Genomic DNA, 17,520 nt, shown 5'->3' with positions numbered 1-17,520 from the left:
TAATAATAATAATAATAAATACTATCATAAACCAATTACTGCTACATAAATGATAAATAATGTTCATAAAAACTGAAGTCTGGTGGAATGTGAATTACAGCTGCTAACTCAGTTCCCACCATATTGTTAATAAAAACGTCGCAAGACCTAATATCATTACCTTCGCTGACTTCTCACCATAACCATGCCCAACTGAGATATCTGCTGCAGCTGGGAATTTCCCATTTCCTGATTTTATCGATCTGCATTATAACAAAAACATATATTCTTTACATATATCATTTACAAAACAACAACCACTTTTAATATGGAAAAAAAATACTTAATTTATTATATCTTTTGGTGGAGGAGGGACAGAAACTGATCAGATAATCCGGAGAGGCACAAGTGAAGGTGCTGCTGGCATCATCGTATGCGAAGCTATAGGCGCGTGGGCACGCGCTCTTGAACAACTGCGAGTAAGAGCTCGTCTTGCATGTCTCAGCCGTCGCGTAGGGCCCACTACAACAATACCGCGGATCCCCGAAGGCTTCGCACGCGCTCTTGCACGCCACGCCGTCCCCACTCGCTGCCGCCTTCACCTTCAGCTCCGCCGGACACCCTCCGTTCAAGTCCGCCGCGCATCCCGTCGCGGTGCACTTTCCCCCGCCGCCTTGTGCCTCAACCAGCATTGGGAGGTTGTAGCCGTCCACCACGCTCACGTCGTAGAAATCCAGTCCACCGCCGCCGTTCAAGGTGAACTCCGCCAGTGTGACAGGCGGGGTGGCGCCTCCACCGTTGCATTCCACGGCGGAGGAGCCGCAGTCTCCGGTGATGCAGGAGAATTTTCCAGCGGAGTCCGTGGAGCACAGGGTTCGGCTCCATAGGCGGCCGGACCAGGTAGTGGGGACCACGAAGGCGTGGGACTGGGCGGGTTGCAGGGCAAAGCCGGTGGTAGCGAGTTGCGCCGGACAAAATCCCTGGCCAAACCGGGAAGCTACACTTGTTTACTATCGTAAATGTCGCTGAATTTGACCCTGGATAAGTTAAAAAAAAGGGTTAGGAGTAAGTTCTATTATTTTTTTTCATAGTTATTTATAACAAAAAAAAACATTTTATGAAGAAAATAATATTTCCCTTGGTATATTATTAACAATATTTTATATTCTTAAAATCTTGATGGAACATTTTCTCCAAATATCTACATATAATATACTAATTTAAGCTTTTAAAAAATAGTTGAAAACTTCAAATTATTGTTAACATTATGGCCTTGTTTGTTCACCAAATGAATTATAATTGAACCAAATTATGTTAGGAAGGATGAAAAAACAATAGTAAAGAAAAAGTATAAATAGAAGAAAGAAAATAAAATGAATGTTATGAGAAAGTGAGAGAAAAAGAGGAAGATGAGAGTGACAGATAAGTGAGTTGAAGCAGTGATGGATGAAAATGTTGAAGGTGTAGGAAACAGGGTTTAGTGGAGGAGGCTGGCTGAGTAGTGAAGTAAATATATACACAGATTCTGATTTTCTGTCTTCAAAATTATTGCATTGTATATCCTCTTTTCATGACATGTTCCTACTAGGAATACCATAAACCCATACTCTATACAACGCACTTTCCACTAATTCACCCCAGAACGGAATAATTGCTTTTGAAGTTTCTGGTTAAACAATTCAGATTTTCTGTCTATTCTAAAAGCAGCTTATACTACTACATATTAAATACCACAAAAATATATTCTTCAGATCATCTTACATATAGATATACGAACAACACAATCTTGTAAAATCGTTATTTAGATTTTCATAACATATCTAATTTTGTAAATACATGGGGCAACCCTAGTCAATGACAAATCAAGATGATAAACTCAGATGTTTTATGTGATTAGGTTATATGTTAATAATGCAAATTCATTTTTGTAGTTTTTCTTTTTATGTTTTTAATTCATTATAGAAAACTATTAGTGGATATTAAGATTCATAGGATACTAAAGATATAATAAGAATGTGTTTTTTAAATTTCTGTTATTCTACCTCCCTTTTCCTAATCTATCCTTTTGTCATTTTTTTTTCCTCTCACTTTTTTTATTACTTGCTGGAAAAAAACCTTATAACAGGAGACAAAATCCTAATCTCTTTTATAAGCCAATGTTTGAAAGTTTTGTGTTTCTTAATTTTCTATGATCTTAATTTAGTACGAAGTTAAAACCACTGTCTAGTCACTTATTAATCCAAACGACATAACTCCACCGCCACCACAATCTTCCTCTTTCCGTGCCTTTAATTATGGTTTGAGAATAATCAAATATGAATAAAAGGTAATTGAGCCACCAATATCCTCCCTCATGCACCCCTACACTCATCAATGTCATCCCTCATGCACCCTTACACTCACCAATATCATTCCTCATGCACCTCCTACACTCAACAACACCAACATACTCACAAATAATCTTGTCTAAATCCAATTTAGATTCAATAAAATGAATTAAATTTGTAATCCAAATATAATTAATCTAATTAAAATAAACTTAGATTAAAATTCAAATCCATTTTAACTAAATCAAATAGTTTTAAATTTTTTCAATCTAATTTTAATTTATTGAATTAAAACTAGATTGAATCTATTTTGTCAATATATTAAAATCAGTAAAATCAATTTAATATACTTAACTATTAAATATTAGTTAAATTGATTCGACTTAACTCTTTGACTTAGGTCGAAATCCACCAATTTGGATTGACTCAACTCAACTTTAAATTCTGATCAACTTAAATTGACTTTTAACTAAAGTTGACATGGATCGACCTTCAGTTGAAGACAACTCGAGCTAACCTTTGGTTGAAGACAAATCAAATCAACCTTTGGTCATAACTAACCCAAGTCAACTTCCAACCAAGATTAACTTGAGCATATCTTTTTCTAGGATTAACTCAACAAAAATTGATTATCTTTTATTTTTAGTTACTTTGTTATTATTTCTTATATGTATTTTGAACCTAACCTACATTTTTCTATTATAAATAGAGGACCATATGCGTATATTCATCATGGTATCTAGAGCCTAAGGTTCTTTTGAGGAAAAAAAACTTGTTGCCTTTGACACTACACCTGTGGCTGTCGGCACCGGCGCCATCTATCGCTGTCCGCGACGCCATCATTTACCGTCATCATTTATTGCAATTACTATCGGAGTTCTAGTTTTGCCCGATGATCAAATGATTTTGATCGTCTTGGTTAAACAACTACCATGCCATCAACGACGCCTTCATCGGAGCTCCTACACGTTCTCAACGCCTTTTGAAGTTGTGGATTTGCTCCCTTTATCATCATCATGGTGGCATGTCTAGTAACAATTCAGAGCGTCGAAGTCGCTCATTTTTCTCTTTCAGGTACATTGTGCTTTGTCGCACATCTTGTCTCCTCTCAAACAGCTACTCAAAACATCGAAGTTGCTCTTTTCTCTTTTTCAAGTGTCTTGATTGGAGAATCTTAGATTTGTATGCACTAGCTTGAGGGGGAATGTTAGATATTTATTTTACATTTATCTTTTATCTTTAGTTAGTTTATTATAATTTCTTATTTGTATTTTGGACTTAATCCATATTTCTTCTATTATAAATAGAGGATCCTATGTGTGTATATTCAACATAAGAGATTAATCCCATATATATACATACATACATACATACATACATACATACATATATATATATATATATATATATATATATATATATATATATATATATGTTCAACAAGCCTAAACTAAGTTGAGTCGACCTTCAGTTAAGGCTAACTCAACTTACCTTTAGTCTAACCGACTCAATCGAACCTAATTTGGGTTGATCTTTCACTGAAGAGGATGCGAGCCAACTTTCAATTCGAGATTGAATGATATCCTCTTTCAACTTGGTTCTCAATTGTCTTTGTTAAACTTAGACGCTCCTTGATTTTTTTATTTTCAAAATCCAAAATTTATCTAATTCAAATCTAATTAAATTGATGAATTTTCAAAATCCAAAAGATAATTAAATCCAAATCCAATTAAATGGATTAGATTTAAAATTTTAAAAATAAATTTGGATTTGAAAAGATCCATCTAAATAGACTTAAAACAATATAAATTTAGCTCCATATGCTCTCTAGCGACTTCAAAAGCCTAAAATCAACCCAAAATCTCATTTTTCATATTGTTATCAATCTCTTTATCCAGCTGAATCCCCAATGATTCAACAACAAAACTAAGAATTTTAATTATATAAAGGTTTAAACCATCGAATGATCCTTATATTTGTAAAGAAATTTCAAGTGGGTCATCTTGTTGAAAACAGTCTCAATTGGATTATAAATTTTAAAAAAATCGTAACAATTAAGTCATTTCCATTAAGGGTTGACAGACAACATTAACAAATGTTGATGTGTTGACAATTAATATAATGATGTCCATTGTTTTATTATGTGAAATTTTTATTTAAATTAAGGAATTTTGACATGGCAAAATTTAATTGATTTATATTAAAATAATAGATTAAGGATTTTGTTTTCTTCATATTAGAGCTTTCTATACTGAATAGGGTTAGAGAAAGGAATTGGAAAGGGAATTAGGGATTTGAAATTCGAAGATTAAGCACGAAACAATCTCCCTGTCGATCGCTGGTCGTGGTCAAAGCTTCACCAGCACCAATCACTCCTCCACTCTTCGTGTTTTTCACGTGTGAGGTTTCCCCTCGTGTCCTTCATATTCTTTTGCCAGATCATGTGGGTTATCTCCTCTCCTACATCATAGTGTTTTACATGGCCAACACCGCTGACAATCTCACGTCATGCCACTACCATTGCGATTAGGGTCGTCGTCGACATCACCCACCACCGTCATGCCACTACCATTGCGATTAAGGTCGTCGTCGACATCACCCACCACCGTCACGTCATTACCATTGTGATTAGGGTCGTCGTCTACATCACCCACTACCAGAGATGCCTCTAATCAGAGTCTCTTTCAAAACTGGTTTGCTATTTTTGGGTATTGTTCTGATTAATGGTTGTTTGTTGCAATTGAAGGTGAAGAGATAATTAAAAAATGGGAAGAAGAAAATGAAATTTGGTGTGAGAAAAAGGCAGTGCTTGTTCTATGTAGTTGAGGTAGTGGGTGAATAATTGTTCTTCTAACTTATAAAAGTTCAAGAAGGAACCTTGCAAATTCGGGGGGTTGGAGAAAGATAAGAAAAGTTTTTATCTTTTTAGGTGCAGATAAACAACTTTTGACGTTACCCATTTAAGTTGAAAGTCTTAATTCACATTAATTGTGTTTATGATTGATAAAAGCTATTAAAGTGAAAATTTGATTTTTTGATAACATCTTAACACCTTTGTTGTTTCTATAGTTGTTTTCTCCACCCAATGGAACACCGTTTGAAAAGAAAGTCTCCAGAAAATGAAGACTTTTTATACTTGAAATGAAGATATCTTAAGAGGGTGCTGGATGACCTTAATGAAGATCTCTTAAGAGGGTGCTTTGATGGCTAACAACCTCCTCCTTCTTTCGCCTTACTTTTGTTTGCAAGAGATGGAAGTCCGTTGCTGCTTCTTTCCCAAGACCAAGATCAATGACAAATTCATTTAAATGTTAGGGTAACATTATTTATCATCTTTTTTATAAGTCTCACGAACAAAACTGCTTGGCAAGACATCTCTTAATGCATGTGAGTTGTAGAAAAAATAAAAGGATACTAGGAAGAGAAATTTTGGTAGCCATAATTTGTTTCGGGGATAAGATTAACGCTCCATCCAAATCAATAAATTAATTGAGCACGAGCCCCTTCTTTTTTGGTGAGCATACCTTGATTAGATTTAAAAGAAAAGATCAAACACCACGGATGTTAATGATAACCTTGAGCCGTCCACTTGATTTTGGTTCACTTCTTCAAACAGTCACTTCTCAACCCAATCCATAGTCTTTTTGTCTCTGGAACAATTGACTAAAATATATATGATAAGACAAAATAGGAAAAATATTAGACTAGTTTCTAAGCTTGCCACGAATTTTTCAAACCCCAAAAACTGAGAATTGCAAGTGACATGTGCTCGGCAACTACAAGCAAGAACCGCGAACTATGTACGTACGATATGAAAATGAAATGCAATCAACACAATATGTCGGTGCCACCAAGCTCGAGAGAAATAAAGCCACTCTCATTCAAGATATTTTGACAAGGTATAGACATCACAAAAATGCTGCCGCAACAGTTGTTGAACCAAGGCTCTTCACAAATCACAACAACATTTATATGAAACCATATAAGTCCAGTTGAATTGATTTCCCAAAATTTTATTTGGTTTGATCACATTTAGGGTAAGAACCTCAACCTGAACAGTTAAGCATGATAAATTTGAAAAATATTCTGGACCTAAAGCAGTGACATTAGCTTGGGAAAAAGAAACACAAAAATATCCATGCTTTGCAATTCACTACTTAGGTACAGGTAGAGCACAAACACAGAATTGCAATTAGCATATTAGGTTCAGCAAGAGCTCAAAACATTGACGGCTTCCCAAGATTTTGCCCTGGTAAGACTAAGTCTCCAACCAAATGTATAGCTTAAGAACGAAATAAAATCTGTTTTCATAAAATAACTAAGGTGGTGTTTTTTTATCAGCAGAAAACAAGAAAAACAAGCATGTGTGAAATTTATTACTGAGTGAAATTCTTTGAAAATCATACTCATCTGAACACTCCTTATTACTGAGTGAAATTTATTGAAAATCATAAATTTTGTACTTTTCAATAAATTTTATACACTAAGTGTGCTATTGTTGACACTCCTAAAGTTTTAAAATTTCATGGGTATAGAGTTCAAAAGAGGGATTTATGGAATACCCTGTTAAAAACACGTAAACTTAGGCCAGTAGAAGTGTGCAAATATCCAAATCCAGTAAAACAAAACTCATAAGACTTGCATTCTAATATCTCTAAAGAAACTCATAGCCAAGTAAACCCTTAAGCCGGTTATATGTTGATAGACATTCAGGCGAAGGCTGATATGGAAACCAAACAAAAGTTATGCACTGCCATTCTATTTAATAAATTTAAGGAGTGAAACAGTAAACAATTCTAAAACGGTGACAAGGTGGGAAATAACCTCTTTCTGATAAACTAAGTAAACGTAAGGTAAATGCAAATGCGTAAATGTATTTGATACTGTCTATAAGTCTACTTCTCTTGTTTCCAAAACTCAACAGATTAGGATATCCACTTAACCAAATGCAATCATGAATCTTAATTTTCATTCAAACATTACTCCCGCAATTGCAAGTTTTAATCAAAATGAATGCGCGCAATAATCAATGACCAAAACACACAACACAAAAAAACTAATCTTTGAGAAGAGCAACACTCCACAATATCTTGAGAACTTCACTCTAAATTTATGATCATTTGATTATGAGCCTTTGAGACAAATAATCCAAGATATAAAATCTCAAGTTCGGGAACAAAGGTAGACTATAAATCAGAAACAATGTCTAACAGGCAGAGTAAAAACTAAAAAAAAAGAGGCAAAATCGCCTGCGAAGCAGTACCATAGTCAAAAACCAAAACCACATAATTTTTTTTGCCATATGTATAAACTTCCCCGGAATTAGAAGAATAATAAGAGAGGCTAATAAGTTACTAACTGTTAAAAGGTGCAAAAAAAGAGAATATGTACTATTCCACCTTTTTCTCCCTTCGCAAAACGTAACCCTTCACCTCACACGGAAGCCTCAACACACTCCCTCGCAAAATGCCCAGGCTTCCCACAATTAAAGCAGGTGCTCTTCCCACCACCGCCACCACCACCACCACTGTTACCTCCGCCGTACCTTCCTCCTTCAGTGCCGCAATCCCTAGCCAAATGACCAACCTCCCCACACCGAAAACAACCACCACCATTACCACCACCACCATTGACAACACCACCACCGCCACCACCACCACCACTGTTACCTCCGCCGTACCTTCCTCCTTCAGTGCCGCAATCCCTAGCCAAATGACCAACCTCCCCACACCGAAAACAACCACCACCATTACCACCACCACCACCACCACCGACGCTCTTCGCAGTCGCGCAATCCCTCGCCATGTGTCCAAATCCGCCACACCTAAAGCAAGAACCACCGTTGCCTCCGCCTCCTCCTCCGCCGTTGCCTCCGCGCACGCAATCCCTCGCGAGGTGACCGAACCCGCCGCAAACAAAGCACCCACCACCGCCTCCGCCGCCGGAATTGCTGCTTCGGTTGCAGTCCCTAGCCAGATGGCCGAAATCGCCACACTGATAGCACGCGGCACCGCCACCGCCCGCGCCATTCCGCCTGGAGCCAAATCCGTACCCAGAGCCACGATTGCCGGAGGCGGCGCGGGGCTGGAGAGGGGCGCCGTCGATTCCGGTGACGTCAACGGCCTTGGTCTTGTCATTGTCGCCGGTGGCGATAGCGAACTCGACGTGATCGCCCTCGAGGAGAGTGCGGTAACCGTCGGATCTGATGGAGGACTGATGGACGAAGAGATCCTCGCCGCCGTCGTCAGGCTTGATGAACCCGAAGCCTTTTCCATTGTTGAACCACTGCACAACGCCCGTGAATCTTTCTTCCGCCATGGAATCGGTTCGATTTGAGAGCCAACAAACCCTAGAGAGAGCCTCAGAGGTGGAATACCACAACACAGCACTTGGTAGAGTCTCTCTCTCTATATATATATATATATATATTTTCGATGTGAACTGCAATTCCAAGGATCAATATAAATCAAATTCAACCCTACCAGCGATTAATTATTAATTATTCATTAATTACTTGTTATCGATTACTTTAAATAATTTGTGTTTTTTAAATTATCCTTGATTTCATAAACAGCCAAGTTATGATGGAATATGTCTCAAATTTATTTAATTAAATCATTATTATATTATCAAAATTTTATTTTTACCGTATGTTAAAAAATTCTGAAGAGTGAAAATAAAATTTGAATCTATATCACAAGATAATATCTAAAAACAAATATCAATAAATATATTTTCTTAAAATAATCTGGTTGGAAATTATATTATATAAGATTTATCATTTTAGTTTATTTAGGTTTTATCTTTAATTATAGTTGAATTAATATATATATATATATATATATATATATATATATATATATAAAAGCAGGTTAGTTTTCTTTTTACAAATTGTTTTGTAATTTTTTTGTTCATTTTATTCTTTAACTAACCCGTTATTTTAAACTGAAACAATTACATTTTTATTTTATTCTTAAATAGTTGTTAATTTAAATATAATTATTTTTAAATTAAAATAGTTATTTTGTTATATTATCCTTTTATGTTATTGTGTATTTAAGATTATTTATTTTTTAAATTAAAATAATTATTTATAATAAGAAAGGCACATATACGAATGTGTTTTTATTTAATTAGTCCATAAATAAATTAGAAATTAATAAAATAATATTTTATAGCTAATTTATAATTTTATTTCAAAATTCAACGGCTTCGCAATCAAACTTATGTGACGAAAATCCAAAGAAGAAAACAAGTTGAATTAAGTAGGTGATATTTTTCTATCAAATTTAAAAGGAATCAATCACATCATAATATAAGTACTAGTTTATGTTGTGTTATTAAAAACCACGTTATTTTTACATAAATGTTAAATATATTGTATATATATTTTGATTAAGTAATAATTTAAACAAAATAAGCCAAAATTTAAATGAGAAACGAAAGACAAAAATACATGTATTTTAGCTTAACTTATATAGAAGTTTAGAGTGTTGATTAAAGTTGAGAATAAAGTTGGATTCTTCTATATTATAGGATAAAGATATTTAGAAAACATTTTTTTAACAATTGAACATCATCATACGTGTTATTATGTGATTGGTCCATGATGGTGTCATTGTGTCATTTGGACCAATCATACAATGACACGTACGATGATGTTCAAATGTTGTCAAAAAATATTATCTATATATCATTACTCATATTATTATTGATGATCCCTTGTAAAAGTGAGAGTGAAATTATTGATGAATAATATAAAAATGGTGAAAGAAAAATTACAGGATTCGTCATACATCTATACAACGAAGAAGGGGATGATACACTTTGAGACTTGTTGCAGGCAGGATGAAGTAGGAGTTAATATCAATAAATTAATACACTTCGACGTTCCATTGTTCAGCTTTCTTCAATTGCTTCTTGTAATCAATCCAATCAATGCCTATAATACACAATCAAAATACAAAACATAATCAATGAGGTTTCTCCCAAATCGCCAAAAGGAAAATTTCTTACCATCTCTGGCAGCCAATGATACCATAATGTCATCAATTCCCTTTTCCATTCCTTTTAGTCCACACATATACACAAAAGTATTATCCTTCTTCAGTAGTTCCCAAAGCTCTTCTGCATATTCAGCCATTCGAGTTTGAATGTACATCTTTTCTCCTTGCTCATTTGTTTGTTCTCTGCTCACAGCAAAGTCAAGTCTGAAGTTCTCTGGATATTTCTCCTGCATCTTTTCAAATTCCTGCCTCATACATACAAAACAACTTCTATCACTATATTAAAATATCTTCAAAACAAACCATCAATCACAAAACTCCCTTTCTTCTCACCTCTTTATAAAGCAATGAGCTGCTTGTAGGTACACCCAAGAACAGCCATGCCAAACCATTGAACTACATATACGTAAAACATGGTTAATAATCAAATCTTTCCACTTATAAACACATACTAATAATGTCTCACAAAAATGGCTAAATGTCCTGGTTTTGGTTTCTGATACATTTGAATAAGGATACTAGATTTTGCAGACACTTGCCTTGTAATCTTCGTGCTTCTCAAAGAACATTTTCCATAAAAATGAGCGAAATGGGGCAATCCCAGTTCCAGTTGCCAACTGTGAAGAAAATTTCATTAATCAAATGGTCATGTATCATATTCGTTTTCTTCTTATAATAAAATGAATGATATTGTACCATGATAACGGTGGCATTAGGATCTTTTGGCATAAGCATTTCTTTCCCAATAGGTCCAGTTATTGTTACATCAGATCCTGGCTTCAGGTCACCTGAATAAAAGAGGAACATGAATAATTGGTATAAGAACACGGTAGATCATTAGTGTAACAATGTAAAGTACCCAAATAAGATGTTCTAGCCTGCATTGTGTTAAACATAAAAAACAAACTACTCCTCCTTACACAAGAAATTTGAGCAGACTCCCTTGACAATTTCTCCACTTTCATTTGTGTACACTAGTCGTTTCACGCATAGAGAAACCTGTATGAAAACAATCATATCAAGCTAACCAGTTTAGTACACAATTTTGGATTGATATAATTTCTCTCTCTCCCTTGTTATAGTTCAAAGTTTCAAATAAGTTCAGGTGTACAATAGACAAGCAACTGAAGTAAGTTCAGAACAAGACTCAAGTATGAAAGCAACAAAATTGATCAAATAAAAGCGTTATAATGTTTACAATGTGAAATTGTTCTTATATGACATGATACTCACGGTCTTGGAATCACCAAAGTCACCAATGGCACTGCTGGCAATAGAATACAATCTCAGTTTATGAGGTTTGCCATTCTTGTCAATACCGTCAGGAATTACCCCAATTGATTGTCCTTCTCTATAAGGAACCTCTCCTGAAATCAAAACACTAGAAAATTAGCCGTCTACAAAGAGAAAAAGAAAAGAGAAAAGAAAGGGAAAAGTAATGAACTTCGCACCCTCGGTGCTGAAGACCATGTGCCAAGTTTCTCCTGGAGCATCATCCCCTGTGATCTTTGTGTTGAGAAGGACTCTACCAATGTATGGGGCCTTGGGTTTGAACTTGTTCACAATCACACCTTCTTCCTGTTTCTTAGACTCTTTTTCAACCTTGGTTGGTACCTCAGTGGTGACTTGAGCTCTGATGGAAACCACCCTTCCATTGCTGGAAACATCTCTGTATTGAAATGGAACCTGAGATAGAAACCTTACTTAACAACCCAGATCATCTAAACTGCAATATCAGTCCTCAATTACATCAAAGACAAAACTTAGATACAACATTTTCTTAGCTACTTTTAATGTAATTCTCCAATTATAAATGATAAAAAAAGTCATGATAGATGATCAAAATGAAATTCTGATTATGTTTGTGATGGAAGTAATTAGACATACCTTGTTGAAAGTGACTCTCTCTGGGGCAACGATGGAGGTCCTACTTTGGAGAGAGGTGGATTTGGTGGATGGAAAAGAGACTGCAGCACTGACAGCAGCAGCCATTGGTGAAACTAGCTAGGGGAAGAAATGTTGAATGAAGTGATGAATTGATGTGAGTATGAAAGAATTTAGAGAAAATAGAAAAGTATAAGATTTGAGTGGACGAGATTTGGAAGCAAATGCAGTGGCCGATATTATATTAGGATAAGTGTAACTGTGTGATGGTATCACCAGCTTTCAACTATCACCTTACATATATGTACTTCCTTCGCCTCCAACCAAATTCAAAAAATGTCACCAAATCGAATATAAACTTCAAACCAGAAATTAAATTTATTGTTTAAATTATATAAAACTGTAGAATTTAATTCATCCTACCATTTTTTTTCTTACTCTATTTCTTTTAGTAGCTTTTTTAATGCTTCACTTCTCAGAATAATCACCATATTCAAAAATAGGTTTCTAACTTTTAAAACCATGTTCATGATATTTCTATCAAATCGAAGGGAAACCCAAATATCATTAGAATCTTGAATTTGGTTTTCACCACAAAAAATATATATAAAATCTAAAAGCGATATTTCTCCCTTGTAAAAAGCCAACTTGACTGGACAAATGTCTCTTATGTTTTGTTTGCATCTAAGGCAGAGAACTGAAAAGATTTTTCTAACAACAAAAACATAAGAAAGATGGAAAGGGATTGAACATGTAACGTACATCCTTATTTTAAAAATTAGGTGAATTAATTAAAGAATTGTCTAAAATTGTACCATAGGCTTATTTTAAAAATTCACCCTCAACCGCTCGGACTCGCCTATTCGACCACTCGGCCATTCGGCCTCAACATTCAACCATTTGGTCATAGCTTGACCTTTCAGGTACTTTCTCAAACTTGGTCTCACAAGTACTTAACCAAATTTGACACCAATGATTCGACCATTCGGTCTCGACCACTTGGCCATTCGGCCTCAACATGCAACCGTTCGGTCATAGCTTAACCTTTCAGGTATTGTTTTCAAACCTGGACTCACAGGTACATAGCCAACCATTTGGCCCCAAATATTCATCCTCAACACTTCGGCCTTTAAAGGCTTCAACCGCTCGACCTCTCGACCTCCTCTACTTAGCCACTTAGCCTTGTCTGTTCAACAATTTGGCCACTCAGCCTCGTTTGCTCGTCCGTTCGGCCTCAGCCTCTTATGCTCGGTCATTCGACCTCATCTGTTCGAATAGCTTGACCTTTCAGGTACTTTCTCAAACCTCGCCTCACAGGTATTTAGCCAAATTTGGCACCAATGATTCGGCCATTCAGCCACGACCACTCGGCCACTCGGGCTCGACATGCAATCGTTCAGTCATAGCTTGACCTTTCAGGTATTTTTTCAAAACTGGCCTCAAGATACGCAGCCAACCATTTGGCCCCAAGTATTCATCCTCAACCCTTCGGCCTTCAAAGGCTTCAACCGCTCGACCTCTCGGCCTCCTCTGTTCAACGGTTCGGCCACTCGGCCTCGTTTGCTTGGCCATTTGGCCTCGATCGTTCGACAATACCTTAGTCTCAGGTAATTTCTCAACCTAGCCTCACAGGTGCTTAGCCAAATGTGGCATTAATGATTTGACCATTTGGAATCTTAAACTTTCGGTCATTCAGCCTCGACTGCTCGGCCTCCACGGCCTCACAAGTACATAGCCAAATTTGGCATTAACGACCAGGTCATTCGGCCTCGACCATTTGGTCATCCGACCTCTCAAGCTTTCGGCCATTCAACCTCGACTACTCAGCCCCCATGGCCTCATAGGTACTTAGCCAAATTTGGCGTCAACGATTTGGTCATCCAGCCTCTCAACGACTCGGCCATTCGACCTCTACCACTCGGTCATTCCGCCTCACTAGTATTCGGCCATTCGGCTCGGAGATATTCAATCGTTTGGCTTCAACACCTCGGGCGGTGAACGACAAGTTCATTACAGAACCACTACTGCTCGATTCCAGATAAAGCCTAAATTGATGAACGACGACTTCCTAAGGGAACCACTATCAATTTGGTCGGGCGGTGAACGACAAGTTCGTTACAAAACTGCTCCCGTCCGATTCCAGATAAAGCCCAAATTGATGAACGGCGAGTTCCTAAGGGAACCACTGTCAATTTGGTCGGGCGGTGAACGATGAGTTCGTGACAGATACCACTATCGCCCGATTCCAGATAAAGTCCAAATTGATGAACGGCGAGTTCCTAAGGGAACCACTATCAATTTGGTCGGGCAGTGAACGACGAATTCATTACAGAACCACTGTCGCCCGATTCTAGGAAAAGCCCAAATTGATGAACGGCGAGTTCCTAAGGGAACCATAGTCAAGTTGGTCTGGTGGTGAATGGCGAGTTCATTATAGAACCCATGCCACCCGAATCCAAATAAAACCCAAGTAACGACATTCTGCAAATGAACCGACCGTTCGGCCTCCAAAGGCCTCGACCGTTCGACCACTGCATGACAATCTGGCCTTCGTAAAGGCCTAATCGTTCGGCCTTAAAAGGCCTCAACTCCGCCTCTGAAGGCCTCAATCATTCGGCCATCAAAGGCCTCAAGTTCTCGACCTAGAAAGCCCCAACCGTTCGACAATTCCTTGGCCTCAACCTTTCGGCCATTCGGCCTACATTGCTTGGCCTTAAAAAGCTTCAATTGTTCGACCTCCTAAGGCCTCAATTCAGCCTCCAAACGCCCAACCTGTTTGGCCACCAAAGGCCTCAAACTCGTTCAACCATTCCTTGGCCTCAAACTCTCAATCATTCGGCCTTTATTCCTCGGCCTCCAAAGGCCTCAACCATCTGACCATCCAGCCTCCCTACCATTCAGGTACTTAGCCAAATTAGCATCAACTATATGGCCATTCGGCCTCCAGTATTCGGCCATCCGACTTCGACTATACGGCTATCCGGCCTCAACCATTCAACCTCGGCCACCCAGCTTCGGCCTCAACCATTCAACCTTAACCCTATATAAAGGGGTATTCTTCTGCAATGGAGAGAACTTACGCACTTATAGACTACTCTACAACTTTACATTCATTTTTAGCCTAGGGTTTACACTTTTTGTAGAGTAGGTTTCCGTTCTCTTGTGTTTGACCAAACTCACAATGGTGATAGCCGTGGTGATCGCGATTACGCTTCATTCGGTATCTTTTCTTGTACTTTTAATTTCTCATGCATAAAATGTCTTTTTTGTTTATGTGTTTTATTCTGAGGGTTTTTTATGATTTTGTGTTTTGTTTGATGATGTGAGAGTCTTTCTCGTTGAATCTTGTGAAAAAATCTGATTTGGATTTTGTGACTCCCCACAGTCAAAATTCCTTAGGGAATTACATGAATCCACAGTGAGCATGACTCACCGAGATGTCTTCTAGAGTTGGAGATGAGTCTAATGAAGAAAAAAAATATTGTGAATGCATTTCTATTATTGTCGTCTTTTCAGAATCAAAAATTTTGGTTTGATTAGGTTTTGAATTATGAAACTGCACTTTATTTCTCTAATCAGAGAATTGTATTGACTCCACAGTGACTTTTTTTTTTCCAAGGTGTCTCCTTGAGTCAGGGTGTAATTCAAAACAATAAGTGAATCAAAGTATTTGATCTGAATGTAATGTTCGTGAGTGTTTAATGTTAGTTCATTATTGTTTTCTTGCAAAATTATTGATTTTATTTGGATTTACTGCTTTAAATTGTTAGATACAAATTTTGAAGTTTTAATTTCTTAGTTTTCATTAAATTTCTTTCCCCACCTTGTTTTAATAGATAGTTAGTAAAATAACAAGATTTTAAACAAACATTTCTAAAGCTTAATTGTACCGAGTCCTTGGATTGATCCCCTGGTTTCCCTATACTACATTAGTGGGGAGTAGGGTTTATTTACTTGCGTCGTTGTCGGGGACTTGGCGAATTAGGTTTTAGAGTGTTTAGTTAGTCTTGGGTGTCTTTAGGTTTTTCTCTTTTTACATTCTGTGTGTTGTTGACAAATTGGCAAGTGTACCAAATCGTACAAGTAATATAAATGGTAAGACCAAGTATCGTTTTCCCAAGAGACTCGAATGGCTTTCTCTTTCGCGTGAATTAAAATAATGTTGACGGATTGGCAAGTGTACCAAATCGTACAAGTAATAAAAATGGTAAGACCAAGTATCGTTTTCCCAAGAGACTCGTATGGCTTCCTCGTTCGCGTGAATTAAAATAATAAGACTTGAGAAATTAAAATTAATAAATTGGGTTTGAGAGCAAAAAATATTAACATGCAAAATAAAGGTTGATTCAATTGACAAGTGAAAACAATGGATGAATGGATGTTGTTNGGTACTAACAATTTCATCTATTCCACTCTCTCTTACATACTACCCTTGATTATTAGATTGATTCAATTGTTATGCGACTTTCTTAGTCTCCCCTTAACCCGATCCCTCGGCGAAAAGGGCCTAATATCAATTACTGGATTGCTATCCCTAGCCTCCCCTAGTAATTAATACCGCATTATAAATAGAAGTTTGCGCAATTGATCGTCCTACCCCTATCCCTAGGTGGTATTGCAGAATCAAGAGATTACTCACCGGTTCATGTCATTACCGCACGTCCCCATGTCAATAACGACAAACAACAATATATCGAATGAGTTAAACGATAAAAGCCTTAAGCACAGATGATAACCCAACAATAATCAATCAAAACATATGGAGACCATATAAATAATCAATAGTTTCAATAAGAGAGAGTATCAAAAGATTAGATTGAATTCCTCAACAACAATAGGGTTTAGTTCACCATAAACATGGTGAAACTAGATGAAAAATGGAAGAAGAATGGAAGAGCAAACCCTAGAAAAGATGAAAAGAAGCCTAAGCATCCAAGAGATCCTCTCCAGAGAGCAAAATTAGGTCTGGTCGTCTTCCCCTGTTAAAAGAATGACTCTGAATTCGTAGTAGGGGTATATATAGGTGAGGAGCGCGTCAAAATCAGGCCCAAGTCCAGCGAGCCACCGTCGGGCGGTTTAAGTGTGCCGCCCAGTGGTTTCCCATAACTTGCCGCCACCGCCCGGCGGCAATCGCCACCACCCGGCGGTTTCCCATATCCTTCTGCCGCCGCCCGGCGGCAATCGTTGGCGCCCGACAGTTTCCCTCAGTGACATTTTCCATGTCTACTCCTCGTCCTATACCTCCCAGCGGTTTAAGTGTGTCGTTGGGCGGTACGTCGACTCTTCAAAACTTCATTTTTCTGCTCTTTTCTTGAGTCAACGAC

The 17,520-nt window shown here is 37.3% G+C and overlaps 2 protein-coding genes and 1 pseudogene across 4 annotated transcripts; all 3 read right to left on the bottom strand.

Moving 5' to 3' along the window:
- Nucleotides 1–3,146, bottom strand: LOC106765929 (annotated as a pseudogene).
- Nucleotides 3,147–7,394: 4,248 nt separating this feature from the next.
- Nucleotides 7,395–8,709, bottom strand: LOC106767041 (cold shock protein 1). 3 transcript variants are annotated; one of them, XM_022782794.1, is made up of 2 exons: nt 7,952–8,709; nt 7,395–7,858 (listed from the first exon to the last, which is right to left on the bottom strand). In XM_022782794.1, the coding sequence occupies exons 1-2, from the start codon at nt 8,622–8,624 to the stop codon at nt 7,740–7,742; spliced, it is 792 nt and encodes a 263-aa protein (XP_022638515.1). In that variant the 5' UTR covers nt 8,625–8,709; the 3' UTR covers nt 7,395–7,739. The 3 variants fall into 3 exon arrangements, with proteins under 3 accessions (XP_022638515.1, XP_022638514.1, XP_022638513.1); XM_022782793.1 differs by having other exon boundaries at nt 7,395–7,933; nt 8,069–8,709; XM_022782792.1 differs by having other exon boundaries at nt 7,395–7,825; nt 7,961–8,708.
- Nucleotides 8,710–10,031: 1,322 nt separating this feature from the next.
- LOC106769516 (ferredoxin--NADP reductase, leaf isozyme, chloroplastic) lies at nt 10,032–12,448 on the bottom strand. The gene is made up of 9 exons (XM_014655162.2): nt 12,200–12,448; nt 11,764–11,998; nt 11,546–11,679; nt 11,233–11,311; nt 11,009–11,100; nt 10,852–10,929; nt 10,646–10,708; nt 10,323–10,557; nt 10,032–10,248 (listed from the first exon to the last, which is right to left on the bottom strand). Exons 1-9 carry the CDS (start codon nt 12,302–12,304, stop codon nt 10,181–10,183), a joined length of 1,089 nt encoding a protein of 362 aa, XP_014510648.1. The 5' UTR covers nt 12,305–12,448; the 3' UTR covers nt 10,032–10,180.
- Between the last annotated feature and the right edge of the window lie 5,072 nt (nt 12,449–17,520).

Source organism: Vigna radiata, chromosome 7 (genome assembly GCF_000741045.1).
Source record: "Vigna radiata var. radiata cultivar VC1973A chromosome 7, Vradiata_ver6, whole genome shotgun sequence".
NCBI classification, from domain to species: Eukaryota; Viridiplantae; Streptophyta; class Magnoliopsida; order Fabales; family Fabaceae; genus Vigna; species Vigna radiata.
Note: the sequence above shows the minus strand (reverse complement) of the source record. Positions and strands in the feature narration are given on the sequence as shown.

Coding starts and splice junctions, on each gene's coding strand:
- LOC106767041 (XM_022782794.1), bottom strand. CDS start 8,624: ATGGCGGAAGAAAGATTCACGGGCGTTGTGCAGTGGTTCAACAATGGA. Junction 7,859..7,951: donor CAGTGGTGGTGGTGGTGGCG/GTGGTGGTGTTG, acceptor GCGGCACTGAAG/GAGGAAGGTACGGCGGAGGT.
- LOC106769516 (XM_014655162.2), bottom strand. CDS start 12,304: ATGGCTGCTGCTGTCAGTGCTGCAGTCTCTTTTCCATCCACCAAATCC. Junction 11,999..12,199: donor AGAGAGTCACTTTCAACAAG/GTATGTCTAATT, acceptor TTTCTATCTCAG/GTTCCATTTCAATACAGAGA. Junction 11,101..11,232: donor AGTCTGCTCAAATTTCTTGT/GTAAGGAGGAGT, acceptor TCTTTTATTCAG/GTGACCTGAAGCCAGGATCT.